Source organism: Hypanus sabinus, chromosome 21 (genome assembly GCF_030144855.1).
Source record: "Hypanus sabinus isolate sHypSab1 chromosome 21, sHypSab1.hap1, whole genome shotgun sequence".
NCBI lineage: Eukaryota > Metazoa > Chordata > Chondrichthyes > Myliobatiformes > Dasyatidae > Hypanus > Hypanus sabinus.
In genome coordinates this window covers 18,011,010-18,029,281 of record NC_082726.1, presented here as the reverse complement: position 1 = coordinate 18,029,281, position 18,272 = coordinate 18,011,010, and the positions used below count along the sequence as shown (strand labels likewise).

Sequence of the window (18,272 nt, the reverse complement as noted above, 5' to 3'; positions counted from 1 at the left end):
GGAGGGTTATGGGCTGAGTGCGGGTAGGTGAGACTCGGTGAGATTAAGAGTTCGGCACGGACTAGAAGGGCCGAGATGGCCTGTATCCATGCTGTGATTGTTATATGGTTATATGGCAAAGGACTGAATCTCATTCCTCACCAACAGGGCCACCCCACCCCCTCTACCCACATTTCTGTCCCTATGATAGCACGTATACCCTTGTATATTCATTTTCCAGGTCTGATCCCCCTGCAGCCATGTCTCCATTATCCCAACAACATCATAGTTACCCGTGCATTCAGATATAGAATTTTTAGCCCATTTCTCCTCTCTCTGTTTGAATCTCTGCCTGTTGTTCTTAACCCAGCTCCCCGAACTCCCATCGGGCTATACGCCCCTAGAATTTTGTTGTCCTTCCTAAATTTAGCTATTCCTTCTGCACATTTAACTCCATGTTCCGTCAGACCATCCCTCTGTACATGTGTCCTCCTTATCACTTGTTCCACCTCTCCTTTCCCTACTACACACTTAATATTCCGGAACCGTGTAGTCCCCACCTGTCCTTTATTCTTCCTCTCACTATCCTCTCTCACATTCTGGATCCCCGCCCCCTGCAAATTTAGTTTAAACCCCCCCCCCGCCAAGAAGCACTAGCAAACTTCCCTGCAAGAATGTTAGTACCGCTCCAGTTCAGGTGTAAACTGTCCCTTCGGAACAGATCCCACCTTCACTGGAACAAGGCCCAATTATCTACAAACCTGAAGCCCTCCCTCCTGCACCATCCGTAGCAATCCTGAGATTGTTACCCTGGAGGTCCTGCTCTTCAGCTTCGCACCTAACTCCCTGAACTCCCTGCGCAGGACCCCCTCACTCATCCTACCCATGTCGTTGGTCCATACATGGACCACAACATCTGGCTTCTTGCCCTCCCTCTCGAGAATAACCTGCACCCGATCTGAGATGTTTTGGACCCCGGCACCAGGGAAGCAACATACCATCCGAGACTCCCGATCTTCCCCACAAAATCTCCTATCCGCCCCCCTGACTATAGAATCCCCTATCAATACCGCTCTCTTGTCTTCCCTCCTCCCCTTCCTAGTCGAGGGTCCAACCTCAGTGCCAGAGACAGGACCACTGCAGCTTGTTCCTGGTAGGTCATTCCCACCAACAGTATCCAGTACGGTATACTTATTTTTGATGGGAACGGCCGCAGGCGTGCTCTGCTCTCTCTGTCTGCTCCCCCTGCCTCTCTTGACTGTCACCCATTTGCCTACCTCCTGACTTCTTGGTGTGACTACCTCCCGATAACTCTTATCTATCTCTGCCTCTGCCTCCCGAATGATCCGTAGTTCATCCAGCTCCTGCTCCAGTTCCCTAACTCGGTCTGATAGGAGCTGCAGCTGGACGCACTTTTTGCAGGTGTGGTCATCAGGGACAACTGTGTTGACCCTGACCTCCCACATACTGCATACGGAGCACACCACTGCTCTAACTGTCTGCCCCATTACCTGATCCCAGATTAGTCAGAATAAATGAAAAAAGAACCTACTGACCTTACTTTTTTACCTCAGGCTCACTGATATCCTCTCGCTGAAGCCCAGCGCTCTGCTCCCGCACGCTCCTGAAAGTAGGCCTCTTTTTAAAGCCCGCGCCTGCGCAGCTTTACCTTCCTCCTCAGGTACTGTCCAGGTCGGTCCAAGGGTCTCGGCCTACCTACAAGGGCTGGTTGTCTGATCTCCAGTCGTCTGTCGATCACGAGCACTCCTTACTCCCGCACCAACACTCTGGTAGTCTGACAGAAAAGGATAGAAGGTCATGGAAGTAAGAAAAGTGGGGAGCAGCACCAGAGGGAGGTGATGGGAGGGCAAGGAGAGAGAGGGAAAAGGGAATGGAGAATGGTGAGGAGGGGCATTACCGGAAGTTTGAGAAGTCAATGTTCATGCCATCAGGTTGGAGGCTACCCAGACTGAATATGAGGTGGTGTTCCTCCAACCTGAGTGTGGCCTCATCGCGACAGTAGAGGAGGCCAAGGATTGATATATTGGAATGGGAGATGGAATTAAAATGTGTGGCCACTGGGAGATCCCGCTTGTTTCGGCGGACGGAGAGAAGATGCTCGGTAAAGCGATCTCCCCATCTCTTCGAGCCTCACCCATATACAGGAGGTCACACTGGGAGCACCAAACACAGTATATGACCCCAACAGACTCACAGGTGAAGTGTCGCCTCACCTGGAAGGACTGTTTGGGGCCCTGAATGGTAGTGAGGGAGGAGATGTAGGGGCAGGTTAGCATTTGTCCCGCTTGCAAGGATAAGTGCCAGGAGGGAGATCCATGGGGAGGGACGAATGAACAAGGGAGTTGCGTAAGGAGTGATTCCTGCGGAAGGTAGGAGTAGGGGGGAGGGCTGGAAAGATGTGCTTGGTGGTGGGATCCCGTTGGAAATGGGGAAATTCTGGAGAATTGTGTGCTGGACGCGGAGGTTGGTGAGGTGGTAGGGTAGGACAAGAGGAACCCTATCCCTGGTAGGATAGCGGGAGGATGGGGTAAGAGCAGGTGTGCGTGAAATGGAAGAGATGCAGCTGAGAGCAAAGTTGATGGAGGAAGGGAAGCCCCTTTCTTTGAAGAAGGAAGACATCTTCATTCTAGAATGAAAAGCCTCATCCTGAGATCAGACATGGGGGAATTGAGAGAAGGAGATGGCATTTTTACAAGTAACAAGGTGAGAGGAGGTATAGTTCAGGTAGCTGTAAGAGTCCGTGGATTTGTAGTAGACATCAGTAGATAAATTGTCTCTAGAGATACTGACACTGAGATTGAGAAAGCGAAGGGAAGTGTCGGGAATAGACCAAGTAAATTTGAGGGCAGAGTGGAAGATGGAAGCAAAGTTGATGAAATCAAAGAGCCCTGCATGGGTGCGAGAAACAAGCACCAATGCAGTCATCGATGGAGCGTAGGAAAAGTGGGGGACGGACACCAGTGTTGGCTTGGAACAGAGACTGTTCCACATAGCCGACAAAAAGGCAGGTATAGCTGGGACCCATGCGAGTGCCTGTGGCTACACTTCTGTTTGAAGAGTGGGAGGGGCCAAAGGAGAAATTATTAAGAGTGATAACAAGTGCCGCTAGACAAAGGAAAGTGGTGGTGGTCATGGCCCATTCCATCACGGGTAGAGCCCTCCCCACCACTGAGCACATCTACACGGAGTGTTGTCGCAGGAAAGCAGCCTCCATTATCAGGAACCCCCACCGCCCAAGGCAAGCTCTCTTCTCACTGCCGCCACCAGGAAGATGGTACAGGAGCCTCAGGACTTACACCACCAAGTTCAGAAACCGTTATTACTCCTCAGCCATCAGGCTATTGAACCAGAGGGAATAACTTCACTTGCCCCATCACTTAACTGTTCCCACAACCTATGGGCTCGCTGTCAAGGACTCTTCATCTCATGGTTGCGATATGTGTTGCTTATTTATTTATTATTTTTATTTCTTTGTTTGTGTACTTGCACAGTTTGTTGTCTTTCCCACACTGGTTGGTGCAGTCTATCATTGTTTCTATTAATGTTATTATTCTGTTATGTATGCCCGCAAGAAAATAAATCTTAGGGTCGTATTTGGTGACGTGAACAGTTTGTATTAAATTTACTTTGAACCTTTGTTAATCCATAATTATGTCACCCATAATTTCATAACTCCAAAATGCTTCCTAATAGTGGGGAGAAAGATGATCATCAAGGGTTTTAAAATTCTTTACATTTTCAACAGGATTTTCACCTGCCCTTTCTGAGAAGGGCCTTTGGCCTGAAACTAATCTTTTCTCTCTGCCTCTCTTTGCCCTAATTTCTTTTTAAGCACCCACCTCCCACACACTCTCTTACTCCTGACAGGTTTGCTCTGCAGACAGTATACTTACTAAAGGTTAGTTCATCAGGAATCAAGCTTCGGAGGATCAACTTTATCCACCCTACACATGTATTAGGCTGTAGTGTGTTGGTCAGGATGCAACAATTACAAAAAAGTGAAGAATTATATATTTTTAAAACCTCACAGTTAGAGGTCAAAGGACTTCAGAGCCTTGGATTTGATGGTCACAGTGACAGGATACCATGGAGTTTGAAGATACTGGATAACATTAATGCTTTTAATTCCCCTCTGTTTACATGCTGCTTGCAGTCAAGTTGTGAATTCATGTCAGTGGACAAACAGGACATTGTTGCATCAGTGTAATTATCGTCCACAATAACATCACATTTGTTGTTTTCCTCCATCGATTGTTGTAAAGCAAAGTGCAGACATTTCATTCCATTTCCAGGTCTGGTTGTGGGAGATAGTGTGAATTTAGAAGCTTCTCTTCACCTCCAAACGTAGCTGCTGAATGCCACCGTCATAGGAGGGAAGTCCTGTAATTTTAAAGGAACACTTGGAATGAAGAGCTGACTGGTTATTGACGACCACCTCATCTCCATCAGCCAGGCTTCACTTCTCCTTTGGGCAAGTTGGACACGTAACACTGAAGTGCATTACCTCCACTTCTGAGCATACCAGCCGACCATTGTTAGATTACAACTTCACTATCCATCGGAAACAATATGTAGCATTCTCAATGTTATTTTGCATTTGTCTCCATGGGCAAGGACTCTTCAGACTGAGCCCGGTTAACAACTCACTTAGACTAGAGCAAAAAGCAAAACTCAGTTGGTCAGGCAGCATCTGTGGGGGGAAGTGGACGGTTGACATTTCCCTCCATCTGGGACTGGAAGAGTACAGGGACATGGCCAATGTGGTCAAAGAGCAATGGGAATCACAAATACTACATCATACTGGCAACCTCACTAATTCTTTTAGTCCAGAAGAAAGGTCTTGATTTAAAACACTGACCGTCCATTTCTCTCCACAGATGCTGCCTGACCCACCGAGTTTGTTTATCGTACCAGCATCTGCGGTCTTGTGTGTCTCACTCATTTCACTTGAATTGCTCAAGCTGTAGAATGAAATGCAAATAAATTCGCAAACGACATCTATTTTGTTGAACAAATATTATTTCAGCTTCCCGGGACAGAAACCACCGCAACGTAAGTTTTGGTTGAAGCACTGATCTTGAAAAGGCATGTTACCTAGAGGCTGTGTGATGGCGATGTAATGAATTTGGTTCCGCCAGTATCTACTATTCCTTCAGCTGCTCAGTTGTAAGGTCTGAAATTTCCTTTTGAAGCCATCCTGATGATTTCCTCCTCCGCCATTTAGTTAATTGGTTCCCTGACATTCCCCTGCATTTAACTTTATATTGAAGCTCACTTCCTGTTTGTCTACTGAGCTGCACTTGATGTTCAGATTTTTAAAGTTTACTGCTGTTTATTTTCTATGAAGAAGTGGGTTTTTAAAGGTGTTACTTTGATTTGATTGATCATATTGTTTTGTTTGAAACATTAACATTTTCCTCATCATGCTCTCCATTCCAAACATTGCACGTTTCATTTTTAATTCCTTTAGTTCTGGTGGAGAAGGTACCTCAGACTTGCTGTATCAGTAACTGACTCAGAAATCATTAGACAATTATATTTGTTAATTTGTCTGAATTTTGTCCACAAGTATTAAGTCCGCTTTATCCCTTATGGTAAAAGATAAAGATTAGATTTATTTGTCCCCCTGTACATTGAAACATATCGTGAAATGCATCAGCGACCAACACAGTCCGAGGATGTGCTGTGCACGTGTCACCATACATTACAGCACCAACATTGCATGCCCACAAAGTTCAGCAGAGCAGGAACAACAAAATAAGCCCCTTTCCCCAACCCCTCACCCACCCACAGACAGGCCTCCGACTCAGGACAGGTCAACTCCAGGGCCTCTAGTCCTGGCCCTGAATTGTCAAACTCGCAGACTTCTCCAGCTCCAAACTGGACTTTGACACCAGCTCCTGTCCAAACTCCCAACTTTAACTACAAGAGATTTTGTAGATGCAGGAAATCCGGAACAACACACACACACACACACACACACAATCAGGGAGGAATGCAACAGGTCAAACAACATCAATGGAAGGGAATAAGTAGCTGATGTTTCAGGCCCAGGATTGGAAAGGAAAGGGGGGGGGGGTGGGCAGAGCCAGAATAAGATGGTGGGAGAGGGGAGTACAACCTAGAAGGTGATAGTTGAAATCAGGTCGGGTGAGGGTTCAGGTAAGAAGCTGGGAGGTGATAGGTGGAAGAAGTAAAGGGCTGAAGAAGAAGGAATCTGATAGGAGCGTACAGTAGACCATGGAAGAAAGGAAAGCAGGAGGGGAGAAAGGGAGAAGGAATCATGGATCGGTGAGGAGAAAAGGGGTGAAAGGGGTATCAGAATGGGGAATGGAAAAAGAGAGGGGGGGGAATAATTATTGAAGTTAAAGAAATTTATGTTCCTGCCATTAAGGTTGGAAGCTACCCAGACTAAATATGAGGTGTTGCTCTTTCAACCTGTGCAGCCTCATTATGGCTGTAGAAGAAGCCATGGACCAATGTGTCAGTGGGAATCAAAGTGAAGTGTATGGCTACTGACAAATGCTGCTTTCCACGGCTCACTCTTCTTTCGGGGTCCTGCTTCTTCTGGCCATCACCTCTTACACCTATCCCCTTCCAGCTTTTTACTTCACTCCCCATCCCCACCCCCACCCCCAACCTGGTCTCATCTATCACCTACCAGCTTGTACTCTTTCCCCTTATTGCAGTATCTTCCTCCATCCTTTCCAGTCCTGTTGCAAGGTCTTGGCTGGAAATGTCGACTATTTATTCCCTTCTCCATAGATGCTGCCTGACCTGATGAGATGCTCCTGGATTTTGTGTGTTACTCTGGATTTCTGACATCTGCAGAACCTCTTGTGTTAATTGGGGGCTTCTGATAGGCAGGTTCCAATTAACTCAACAAAACTTCAGCTTCTCTGTGGGAGCGGCTGTGAAAATCCAAATGCACTTTTTGAGCTTCTAGCATGATTTCTAAATCACCTTCATGGATACAAGAGTTTTCAGCAGACGTTGTAAGTCATGAGGAACACACAAGTTGCTGGAGGAACTCAATAGGTCAGGTAGCTTGAGGGGCAATAGACAGCTGATGTGGGGGGCTGAGACCCTTCATCAGGACAGTTACCTTCATTATTGTTTCATCCAGAAGTGATGGATGTTCTTTTGAATGAATGCATTTGTCATTTCAGCAGTAACCTTTGCAAAAAATTCAAATGAACACCTCCAAACTTCCAAAGACTTTGATGCACAGGTGCTTGGGATAATCGGTGTTAATCTATGGAAGTTGGTATATCGAATCTATTATCTGCTCTACCAGATCTGGCTATAATTTTGGCACTATTAGGGACAGGGTTGAATAGATTTGGCATAATAGCTTCTGCACCAGTTTCCCAGAACAGGCAAGAGATACCCTAATGTTAAACAGGCTTCACATACAACTTGAGATTGTAGGTATTTTCCTGATAATTTGAACACACCATCTAAAAACTGCAGATGTTGAGCAATTCATGCTCTGCTACCCCACCCATTAATGGAGACATTCTCTCTGTTTCCAATTATGTTTATCATCTGATTAAACTTCACCTATTTTGTAGATTCTTCGAAGTCTCTATTGGGAAAAATCTGAACCATTGGTACTTTAAGTGCTCAGATATAATCATCCTCATCAATGGCACCTTCAGCTTCCTTGACAATTGTACTTTCCCAGACAGCAGGTGATACCCATGCAGAAAAGATGTTGCAAACCATGAGCCTTTGTGGACGTGGAGCTGGCAGATGATGGCCTTTTACCATCTGCAGCTTCTTTACTGTCAAAAATTGTATCCGTTGCAGAAGAAAGGATCACATTTCTGAACTCCATCAGATTTTGCAAAAATTACATTCAACCCTGACTGCAGTAGCCCTTTTATGCACAATTGCTGGGACCCATTCTCCTGCATGTTTGAGAAAATTTGGAACTATTTATTGCTGCATCACATCTGTGAGGATCTCTTAATAAATTACAAATATAGGGTATGACTTTGCTCAGAATTAAACTGTGATCTCCTTGAGTACTTAATGTTTTAACACACATACATGGACATATTTAGAGAAATATGTCAATTGCATCAATGGCCAACACAGTTTGAATCCATAGTATTCATTTCAAGAGGATTATAATGTAAAATCAAGGATTTAATGCTAAGGCTTTGTAAGGCATTGGTGAAGCTTCACAGAGTATTGTGAAGAGTTTTGGGCCCTTTCTCTAAGAAAGGATGTAGTGACAGTGGAGAGGGTTCAAAGGAGGTTCACGAAAATGATTCCAGGATTGAAAGAGTGTTTCATGGCTCTGGGTTTGCATTCACTGGAACTTAGAAGAATGACGAGGATCTCAATGAAACCCATCTAATGTTGAAAGTTGATAGAGCGGATGTGGAGAGGATGTTTCCTATAAAGGGGGAGTCCAGGACTAGAAACCTCAGAATAGAATGGAGATTGAGGAGGAATTTCTTTTGAGTGGATTGTAGTTCTGAACCATCCTAGTTTCTGGCAGTAGCTGCTTATTGCAGTGAATTTCCTTCTGCAACGTACAGAGGTGCAGTATTGATTTCCATACTTCAGCCTGCCTGCTGTGCAGAACGAACAAACTGAATGTAAATGAGTAAAACCTTCTCCATCTCCCACCCCCCCCCCCCACAAAGTTTTTCCAATTGCCCGAATTTCAGTCCAACTACTGATGTCTGGAGCTGAAGCACTACAACTGTTGTGAAGTGGAAACTGATGTGGAAATCATTTGATTTCATCTTTAGTGTGGCAAGTTCATCATCCCCACACAATTTAACTGTGCTACTTTCCCCAATGATGTAAGGCGTAGGTTACATTGATGTTTTGTCTCTGGTTTTAAGCTATGTTTTGGCTAGATGGTGCGGGTTGCTATAGACACGTCACAGTCTGAATACCCAGGGACTTCAGCTAACACAGCAAAGATGCCGCCACCGATGCACAGTAAGCTTGGCCTCTGGAAGCTGCTGTTTACTAAACAGTTGTGTTTTGAGTGGTGAGGAATAATCTAAACCTCCCCCCCAGTTGTGACTGGTCACTGCTCAAATAGTGTGATTCTAGTAAATCCAAAAACTACTCAATGATTATTCTTGCTGCTTTTTGTGTGGCCATAAGGTGCAGTTTGCCTGGTTTAAATTTTAACCAGTGGAATTGGCACATGTATACACACTTTGTGGATTTTAAGATGTAGAATCAGGAACCAGATGGTACTTGGATTTGCCTGAAATTGGGACTCCGTGACCAGCATTTAATCCTAATCTTTGTGTGGAGTTTGCATGGTCTTGCTGTGACCAGGTGAGTTCCCCAAGGTGAGGAAAGCAGAGGCTTTACCATTACATCCCAAAGTAGTGTTGGTTGTTGAATGAATTGCCATTGTAAACTATTGTAAGCAGGGAGATAATGAAAAGGGGTGAGAAGTAAGCATGGCCATGGAAATATGAGAATGCACTTATATTTGCACAGTAGCATAGTGGTTAGCATATATGTTCAATTCCTGCTAAAGTCTAAAGAGTTAGTATGTTCTCCCACGTATGGTTAAGGTTCGTGAGTTGGTGCCAGATGCACGGTGATAACCCCAGCACATCCTCGGACTATGGTCATTGATGCTAATGATGCATTTCACTGAGTTTCAATGTACGTGAACAAATGAAGGTCATCTTTATTTTCCCCTACTGCATAATGCTTTGGATTCTAGCCACCTTTTAACAATTTTCATCCATGATAGGAATTCCACATTCCACTACTTGCCACCAGTTCTGTGATTCCCTGAACATGAGACCAATCTCCTTGGAAATCAAAGCATCTGCAGATGGCATAAAAACTCAGCGGGTGCGGGAAGGGAAACGAGTACCATTTCCGGTTGAAATCAGTTTGTCAGGTCTTTGGACCTGAAATGTTAATGGCATCTCCTGCCGGAGATGCTGTCTGTCCAGATGAGTTGCTGCAGATATTTATCACAGTAGCTTTCCATCCTAAATGCTTCCTGCTAATGGTCTGATTACTGCTCAGCAATGCAAAGTACAAGTCAGCGTTGCTGCAGAGCCGTGCGTAAAGACCCACACTAACCTCATCAAAAGCAGTAAATCAGTGACAGGAAATGATAGATAATGGAGAGGGAAAATACTTTGTCAGAGCATGCTCTTTATTCACATCACTGTGCAGCACAGAGTTCATGATTCTATGTATAGAAGAATCTCAATACATCAAAGTGTTAATTACATATGATACCATTTGTACATTACAACATCAGAAAATGAGAATCATGGAACGGATCTGAAATGGAGTGAAGGAGAGTTTGATCTTAAAATCTTTGATGGGAAGAGGCTTGGGTGCCAGTGGCTGCTCCAGGAGGTCACACCTGCCAAAGGGAAGCAGTAAATATTAAGGTGTAAATTCAGAAGACCCAAGTAGATTGCAGCATAATTGCTACTGAATGTAGATAACTTCCTGAGCTGTAGTTACAAATATGCCACAGCCCTTGAAAAAAGGAGCATGAAATCCAGTCGATTTCCTATCCCGGTGAGATCTGTTTTCAGCTGAAGGAAGGTACAGAAATTTATCCTGTTTTCCTGAGAGGAGCTGAGCTAATGATTGAGGCAAGAACAAACATCTGCACCCATTGTTTTGTAACCAGGAATCCGGTCCCGGCCAGAACACTGAACATGAGTCACACCTCGCACGTCCCCACAAGTAGGTCTAACGTGCCTTCACTCTGTAACAAAATGAGAGCTGTATTTCCTTTTCTCACCCATTCTGGTTATTAAACCAACCTGCATTGATGGATGCCCTCCATGTGTTTTACTAACAGCAGCAGGACCAATTGGCTGAAGCTCAACCATTTCACGAGACCACGGCTGATCTAATTAGCACACAGCCGAGCCCCACCAAGCCATCATCCCTTCACTCATCAAGAATCTACCTATCTCTGCCTTAAGAATTTTCAAAGATACTTCTTCCATTGACCTTGACATGAGATCGCCAGAGACTCAACATACTGCTTAAATAGGCAGCTTTCTTTAAACCAGCCTCTGGTTTTATCAATGTTTCAATCAAGTCACATCTCATTCTGCTAAACTGTAGTGGGTACAAGCCTGGCCTGCTGAACCCTCGTCCTGCCCATTCCAGATACTACGCTTTTCCAGTAAACCTCTGAACTGTTTCCCACCCACTTACACCCTTCCTTAAGTACAAAGACTAATAATACAGAGTATTATTATGTGTTATCTGAGCTTTCCCACAATAACCTTTGATCTAAGTGCCGTTCTAAGGTTTGTTTACTGACAACGCTCACCGCTACTTACCAAAGTGCTTGTTTAACAGGCAGTGAAGTGTGCAACCAAGTGTCCACTGTGCTACCGTGAGATTCGTACAGTCGGATAACTAGAGCATCGTTCCTGTCTTCAGCCTATCAGAATGAACAGCAAGGATCAGTTCACAAAATATTTGCCTTCCTCTATACAGTAAAAATTCATTTCAGGGAGTCACGATCTTTTGCAAGGTTCAAAGAAAATATCACCTACAAATCTTTTCCGTACATAGCACTAATAGCAGCAGTCATACTAGCATCCCTCCTGGTGAAAGATGAAGGTGTTTGGCTGCATCAAGGTAAACCTTTAAAAACGGACTTCTTCATGGCAAAGTCACATTATTATCCGTGAACTACATGACTTGCAAACCATTCCACAGGTAGTAACCTCTTTAAAAACTGATTTGGTCATGGCAAAGTCACATTATTATCCGTGAACTACCTGACTTGCCACACATTCAGGAGGTAGTAAACTCTAACAGAATTACTTTGAGTTTGAATCAAATACAGCCAGACTCAGCAAAGCAGCAGATTTCTTCTCCAAAGGACATCAATAAACCTAACAGGATTTTACAGCAATCCACAACACTGATGGTTACTACCCATCCTCTTGCTTGGTGTTCCACATTTAATGTATCTCTTTAAATTAAAATTCCTCCCTAACAGACAGGAATTGAAACTTGTGCCTCTGGTTAAGGATAATGTTACGAAAGTCATGGGAAATTTGGTAGATTGGTAAAATCATGTTGAGGCTGGATCCCAAGACAGAGAACTTGTAGAATATCTACAGATGTCTTTTTTAGAGCAGCTTGTGGTTGAGATCACTAGGGGATCAACAATTCTGGACTGGGCGTTGTGTAATGAACCAGATTTAATTAGGGTATTGAAGGTAAGGGAATCCTTAGCAGGCAGTGATCATAAAATGACAGAATTCATCCTGTAATTTGAGAGGGAGAACATAAAGTCTGATGTATCGGTATTACAATAGAATAAAAGGAATTACAGAGGCATGAGAAACTCAGCAGGCCAGACAGCACCTATGGAACAGTCAATGTTTTGGGCCAAAAGAAAGATGAGTTGGCTACAGTTGATTGGAAGGGAACACTAGCAGGGGTGATGGCACAGCAGCAATGGCTGGAGTTTCTGGGAGCAATTCAGAAGGTACCGGATAGATAGATTCCAAAGAAGAGTAAGTATTCTAAAGGCAGGATGACACACCCATGGCTGGAAAGGGAAGTCAAAGCCAACATAAAAGCAAATGAAAGGGCATAAAATAAAACAAAAATTAGTGGGAAGTTAGAGGATTGGTAAGCTTTTAAAAAGCAACAGAAGGCAACTAAAAAAGCCATGGGGGGGGGGGGGGGTAAGATGAACTATGAAGGTAAGTTAGCCAACAATATTAAAGAGAATACCAAAAGTTATTTCAGGTATCTCTACTGCACATTATGCTATTGGCGTTCAGGGCAGCAATGAAGATCCTCCATCTCTGACGGTGTTCAGGGCTTCCTTCATTGTGTCAGTTGCTCAGTTTTCACTACTGAAGACTCAGCAATACCATCACACTAGACGTAGAAGCACTTTTCTTTGCTGTTTCCGATCAGTTAGGGTTGTTAGCCTTAAGCTGAACCCCTGAACCTGGAGGACCAGTGGACCTTTTTGGCTTTGGCTGACCCTACCAAGAGCCAAAGCATGAACTCCTGACTCCAGCCAACATAGCTCTCCAGGTCATTGAGGCTCGCAAGCCTCCAAACCACGACAAGGGTGTGGTCCTCTTGGATGTGTCTCAGATATATAAGGAGTAAGAGAGGTGAGGGTAGATATTGGACCGCTGGGTAATGACACTGGAGAGATAGCAACAGGGAACAAGGAAATAGCGGATGAACTGAATAAGTATCTTGCTATCTTGCATCAGTCTTCACTACAGAAGGCACTAGCAGTATGCCAGAATTTCAAGAGTGTCAGGGGACAGAAATGTGCACAATCATTATTACTAGGGAGAAGATGCTTGGGGAGCTGAAAGGTCTGAAGGTTGATAAGTCACCTGGACCAGATGGACTGCACCCCAGGATTCTGAAAAAGAAAGCTGAAGAGATTGTGGAGGCATTAGTAATGATCTTTCAAGAATCACTGGATTCTGGAATGGTTCGAGAGGGCAAGAAAATTGCAAATTCCACTTCACTCTTCAAGAAGGGAGGGAGACAGAAGAAAGGAAATAATTGGCCAGTTAGCCTGACCTCAGTGATTGGGAAGATGCTGGAGTGGTTTGTTAAGGCTGTGGTTTCAGGGTACTTGGAGGGACATGATAAAATAGGCCAAAGTCAACATGGTTTACTTAAGGAAAACTCTTGCCTGACAAATCTGTTAGAATTATTTGAGGATATTACAAGCAGAATAGACAAATGTTGTGTATTTGGATTTTCAGAAGGCCTTTGACAAGGTGCTGCACATGGAGGCTGCTTAACAAGGAAAGAGTACATGGTATTATAGGGAAGATACTAGCATAAATAGGACATTGGCTGATTGGCAGGAAGCAAAGCATGGGAATAAAGGGAGCCTTTTCTGATTGGCTGCTGGGGACTAGTGGTGGTCCGTAAGGTTCAGTGTTGGGACCACTTCCTTTTACGTTGTATATCAATGATTTGGATGACTGAATTGATGGCTTTGTGGCCAGGTTTCCAGACCAGACGAAGATAGACAGAGGGGGGCAGGTAGCGTAGGAGGAGGAGGGAGACTGCAGAAGGACTTGGACAGATTAGGAGAATGGGCTAAGAAGAGACAAATGGAACTGTGTCCGGAAGTTGCATGGTCATGCACTTCGGAGGAAGGAGTAAAAGCCTGGACTATTTTCTAAACTGGGAGAAAATTCAGAAATCCAAGGTGCAAAGGAACTTGGGCGTCCTTGTGTCTAAAGGTTAAATTGCGGGTTCAGTTGGTGTTGAGGAAGGCAAGTGCAATGTGAGCATTCATTTCAATAAGGCTAGAATATAAAAGCAAGGATGTGATGTTGAGGCTTTATAAAGCACTGGTGAGGTCTCACTTGAAGGATGTGAGCAGTTTTGAGCCCCTTATTTAAGGAAAAATGTGCTGACTTTGGACAGGGTTCAGAGCAGGTGTATGAGAATGATTCCGGGAATGAAAGGTTTAGTGGATGAGGAGCGATTGAAAGCTCTGGGCCTTTACTCGCTGGACTTGAGAAGAACGAGGAGAGGATCTCATTAAAACCTATTCTAGATAGAGAGGATGTTTTCTATGGTGGAGGAGTCTAGGGCCAAAGGCTACAGCTTCAGTACAGAGGGACGTCCATTTCGAACAGAGATGAGGAGGGATTCCTTTATCCAGAGTGTGGTGAATCTGTGGAATTCATTGTCACAGGCAGTTGTGGAGGCCGGGTCAGTGGCCGTATTTAAGGCGGAGGTTGATAGGTTCTTGATTAGACAGGGCGTGAAAGATTACAGGAAGGCAGCATGAAAATGGGTTTGAGAGGGAAATGGATCAGTCATGATGAAATGGAGGAGCTGACTCAATGGGCTGAATGGCCTAATTTTGCTCCTATATCTAATGGCTTTGTTATTGGGTTAATATCCAATATGCTATCAAACTTACTAAAAAAAAATCAGTTACTCTTTGATGCAGTGATACCTCCTCAGTTTCATTGTGAACTACAGAAATATTGCACAATTAAAAACTGGATTTAAAAATATGTTCAACTCGTCCTCTGTAACTCTCCCTCCTCACCTAGATCCACCCATCACCTGCTAGTTCTTCCTCCACCCCCTTCCCCTTTAGCTTTATACTGGCTAACTCCCCCGCTACCTTTTCAGTTCCCATGAAGGGTCTCCACCTGAAACTCTGACCGCCCATTTTCCTCCACATATGCTGCATGACACATTGAGTGCTTTGTGTACAGCTCTCCAGTACTCTTACCTGTTTAATAGCTTCGAGAACGACGGCAGGAGATAGGATCGAAAACGCACTCCAGGAACGGGGGGCAGTGACACTGGGTTCAGCAGGTACAACGTGCAAGGGGTAGTTGATGTTGTAGGCAAACTGGATCACATTGGCCTCTTGGTAAGAACCTGCAGAGAAAACAGCACAGGCACTCAGGACTAGCATTACAGCTGACACTAGGACTAGAGTTAAAAAAAACAGCAATGGTTTAAAACCATCAGGTTAGTCATTCAATTCTAGTTCAGATACAAGTCAGCATTCCTCACTCAGAGGGCTCAGTAACGGGACTGTTGGGAGTAGACCAGGGCAGAGGCAACCACAGTGCCACAAAGTGGAGAAATGCAGATTGTATTTAACACTGAGGGACTTGACCACTGTGGTTACTGCAGAAGCAGCGATGAAGAGAGTTTTCATCAGCCCAAAGGAATTCTGAATACGAGGGTTCACTGTACACGACCAAGGACAGGTAGTCTCTTATCTGGTAAACTCAGTGGTTCTAAACTGGTCATATATGTAATGTATGAGCTGTGATTGATTTTAGCTGGCTGGGACAGACTGGAGAACATGTATTGGTTTTACTTATTGAGCGGAGAAGCTGCCAGAGGCTTTCAGCCTCACTCCTCACCAATGTAAAACAATAAAAAACCTATGATGACTGGCACAGACCTGGGTGTTAAGTGATTCTTCATTCATTCAGTTTCCCACTAACAGTCAGGACATTCTCTCTCGGCAACGTTGGAGTGTGCATAGCAAAAGAGAGATTTAAAAAGCATGCAAACAGGGACAGTCAGGACATTCTGCACACCACACTTCTCTCGGAAATGTTGAAGTGTGCAAAATTAGGCTCTTGGTAAGGACCACTAAAAGAAGTTAAGTTTAAGCAGAGTGGCCATTGTGGGAGCGGGCCAGTGTTAGTGTAGGGAGTTCAGGCTTTGGCTCATAGAAGCCAAGGGGAGGCAGAGGCTGCAGCTAATTTTTTTCATTTAATTTATCTTTCATTCTTATTACACAGTTACAGCAGTAGAAATGCCATGGAAAACGTTCCTCTTGTGGCACGTGGGAAGGTGGGGAGACCTCCAATGTCCCTGATAACCACACCCACAAGAAGTGCATCCAGTTGTAGCTTCTTTCAGACTGTGTTAAGGAGTTGGAGGTGCTGGATGAAATCCGGGAGGCAAAGGGGTTGACTGACAGGACATAATGTATAGGGAGGTAGTCACACCCAATGCGCAGGACACAAGTAATTGGATGGCCGTCAAGAGGGGGAAAGAGGATAGGCAGCTAGCGCAGAGTAGTTCTGTGGACGTTCCCCTCAACTACAGTATTTGGGCACCGTTGGAGGAGGATGACCTAGCCACAGGGGTCAGGTCTCTGGCAATGAGTCTGGCTCTGTTGCTTAGAGGGAAACGGAGAGAAGAGGTGATCTGTAGTGATAGGAATTTCATTGGTTAGGGGAACAGGCAGGAGGTTTTGTGGATGAGAACAAGATTCCTTGGATGCTATGTTGCCTCCCGAGTGCCAAGATCAGGGACATCGCAGATTGAGTCCATTGCATTCTTAAGTGGGAGGGTGAGCAGCCAGTATTCGTGGTCCACGTTGGTATCAATCTTATGGATAGGAAGGTGACATAAGTTTGTGCAGGGGGAACACTTGGCATCCAGTGATCATAATGGCAGTAGTTTCAATATATTTATGCAGATTCTAAATGGGGGAAAAAGGGTCATAAAGAGAGCTTTTGGCACAATGGCCTTCATAAATCAAGAGTACAGGAGTTGTGATGTTATGTTGAAGTTGTAAATGACGTTGGTGAGGTCTAATTTGGAGTATTGTGTGCAGTTTTCTCATCTACCTATAGAATAATATCAATAAGATTGAAAGAATGCAGAGAAAATTTACAAGGATGTTGCCAGGACTTGAGGACCTGAGTTACAGGGAAAGGTTGAATAGATTAGGACCATTCCTTGCAGCATAGGAGAATAAGGAGTGATTTAATAGAAATATACAAAATTATGAGGGTGTATAAATTGGGCAGATGTAAGCATGCTTTTTCCACTAAGGTTTGGTGAGTCTAGAACTAGATGTCATGGTTTATGGGTGAAAGGTGAACTGTTTAAGGGAAGCATAGAAACATAGAAAATAGGTGCAAGAGTAGGCCATTCAGCCCTTCGAGCCTGCACCACCATTCAGTATGATCATGGCTGATCATCCAACTCAGAACCCTGTACCTGCTTTCTCTCCGTACCCCCTGATCCCTTTAGCCACAAGGGTCATATCTAACTTCCTCTTAAATATAGCCAATGAACCGGCCTCAACTGTTTCCTGTGGCAGAGAATTCCACAGATTCACCACTCTCTGTGTGAAGAAGTTTTTCCTCATTTCGGTCCTAAAAGGCTTCCCCTTTATCCTTAAACTGTGACCCCTCGTTCTGGACTTCCCCAACATCGGAAACAATCTTCCTGCATCTAGCCTGTCCAATCCCTTTAGAATTTTATACGTTTCAATAAGGTCCCCCCTCAATCTTCTAAATTCTAATGACTATAAGCCTAGTCGATCCAGTCTACCTTCATATGAAAGTCCTGCCATCCCAGGAATCAATCTGGTGAACCTTCTTTGTACTCCCTCTATGGCAAGAATGTCTTTCCTCAGATTAGGGGACCAAAACTGCACACAATACCCCAGGTGTGGTCTCACCAAGGCCTTGTACAACTGCAGTAGAACCTCCCTGCTCCTGTACTCAAATCCTTTTGCTATGAATGCCAACTTACCATTTGCCTTTTTTTTCTCCTTTTTTAAAATACATTTACTGTCAATGCCATAGTATATATATTAAACAAGGACACCATGTTGTTTCAAGACTTCAGTATACTTGGCGATTTTACTTTCAACGTTCTTTTCAGTCAATCTCTTCAGTTACCGCCTGCTATACCTGCATGCCCACCTTCAATGACTGGTGTACAATGACACCCAGGTCTCGTTGCACTTCCCCTTTTCCTAATCG

General features: G+C 44.5%; 1 protein-coding gene across 1 annotated transcript in view; it reads right to left on the bottom strand.

The window, feature by feature from the left end:
- Positions 1-10,141: 10,141 nt before the first annotated feature.
- Positions 10,142-18,272, bottom strand: part of man2c1 (mannosidase, alpha, class 2C, member 1) — a 124,563-nt gene continuing 116,432 nt past the window's right edge. Inside the window, exons 24-26 of the mRNA XM_059946069.1 lie at positions 15,251-15,402; positions 11,322-11,425; positions 10,142-10,378 (exon numbers count right to left, since the gene is read on the bottom strand). Of these exons, the coding sequence (XP_059802052.1) occupies positions 10,267-10,378; positions 11,322-11,425; positions 15,251-15,402 (368 nt within the window). The 3' untranslated portion in view covers positions 10,142-10,266. The remainder of the gene's footprint in view (positions 10,379-11,321; positions 11,426-15,250; positions 15,403-18,272) is intronic.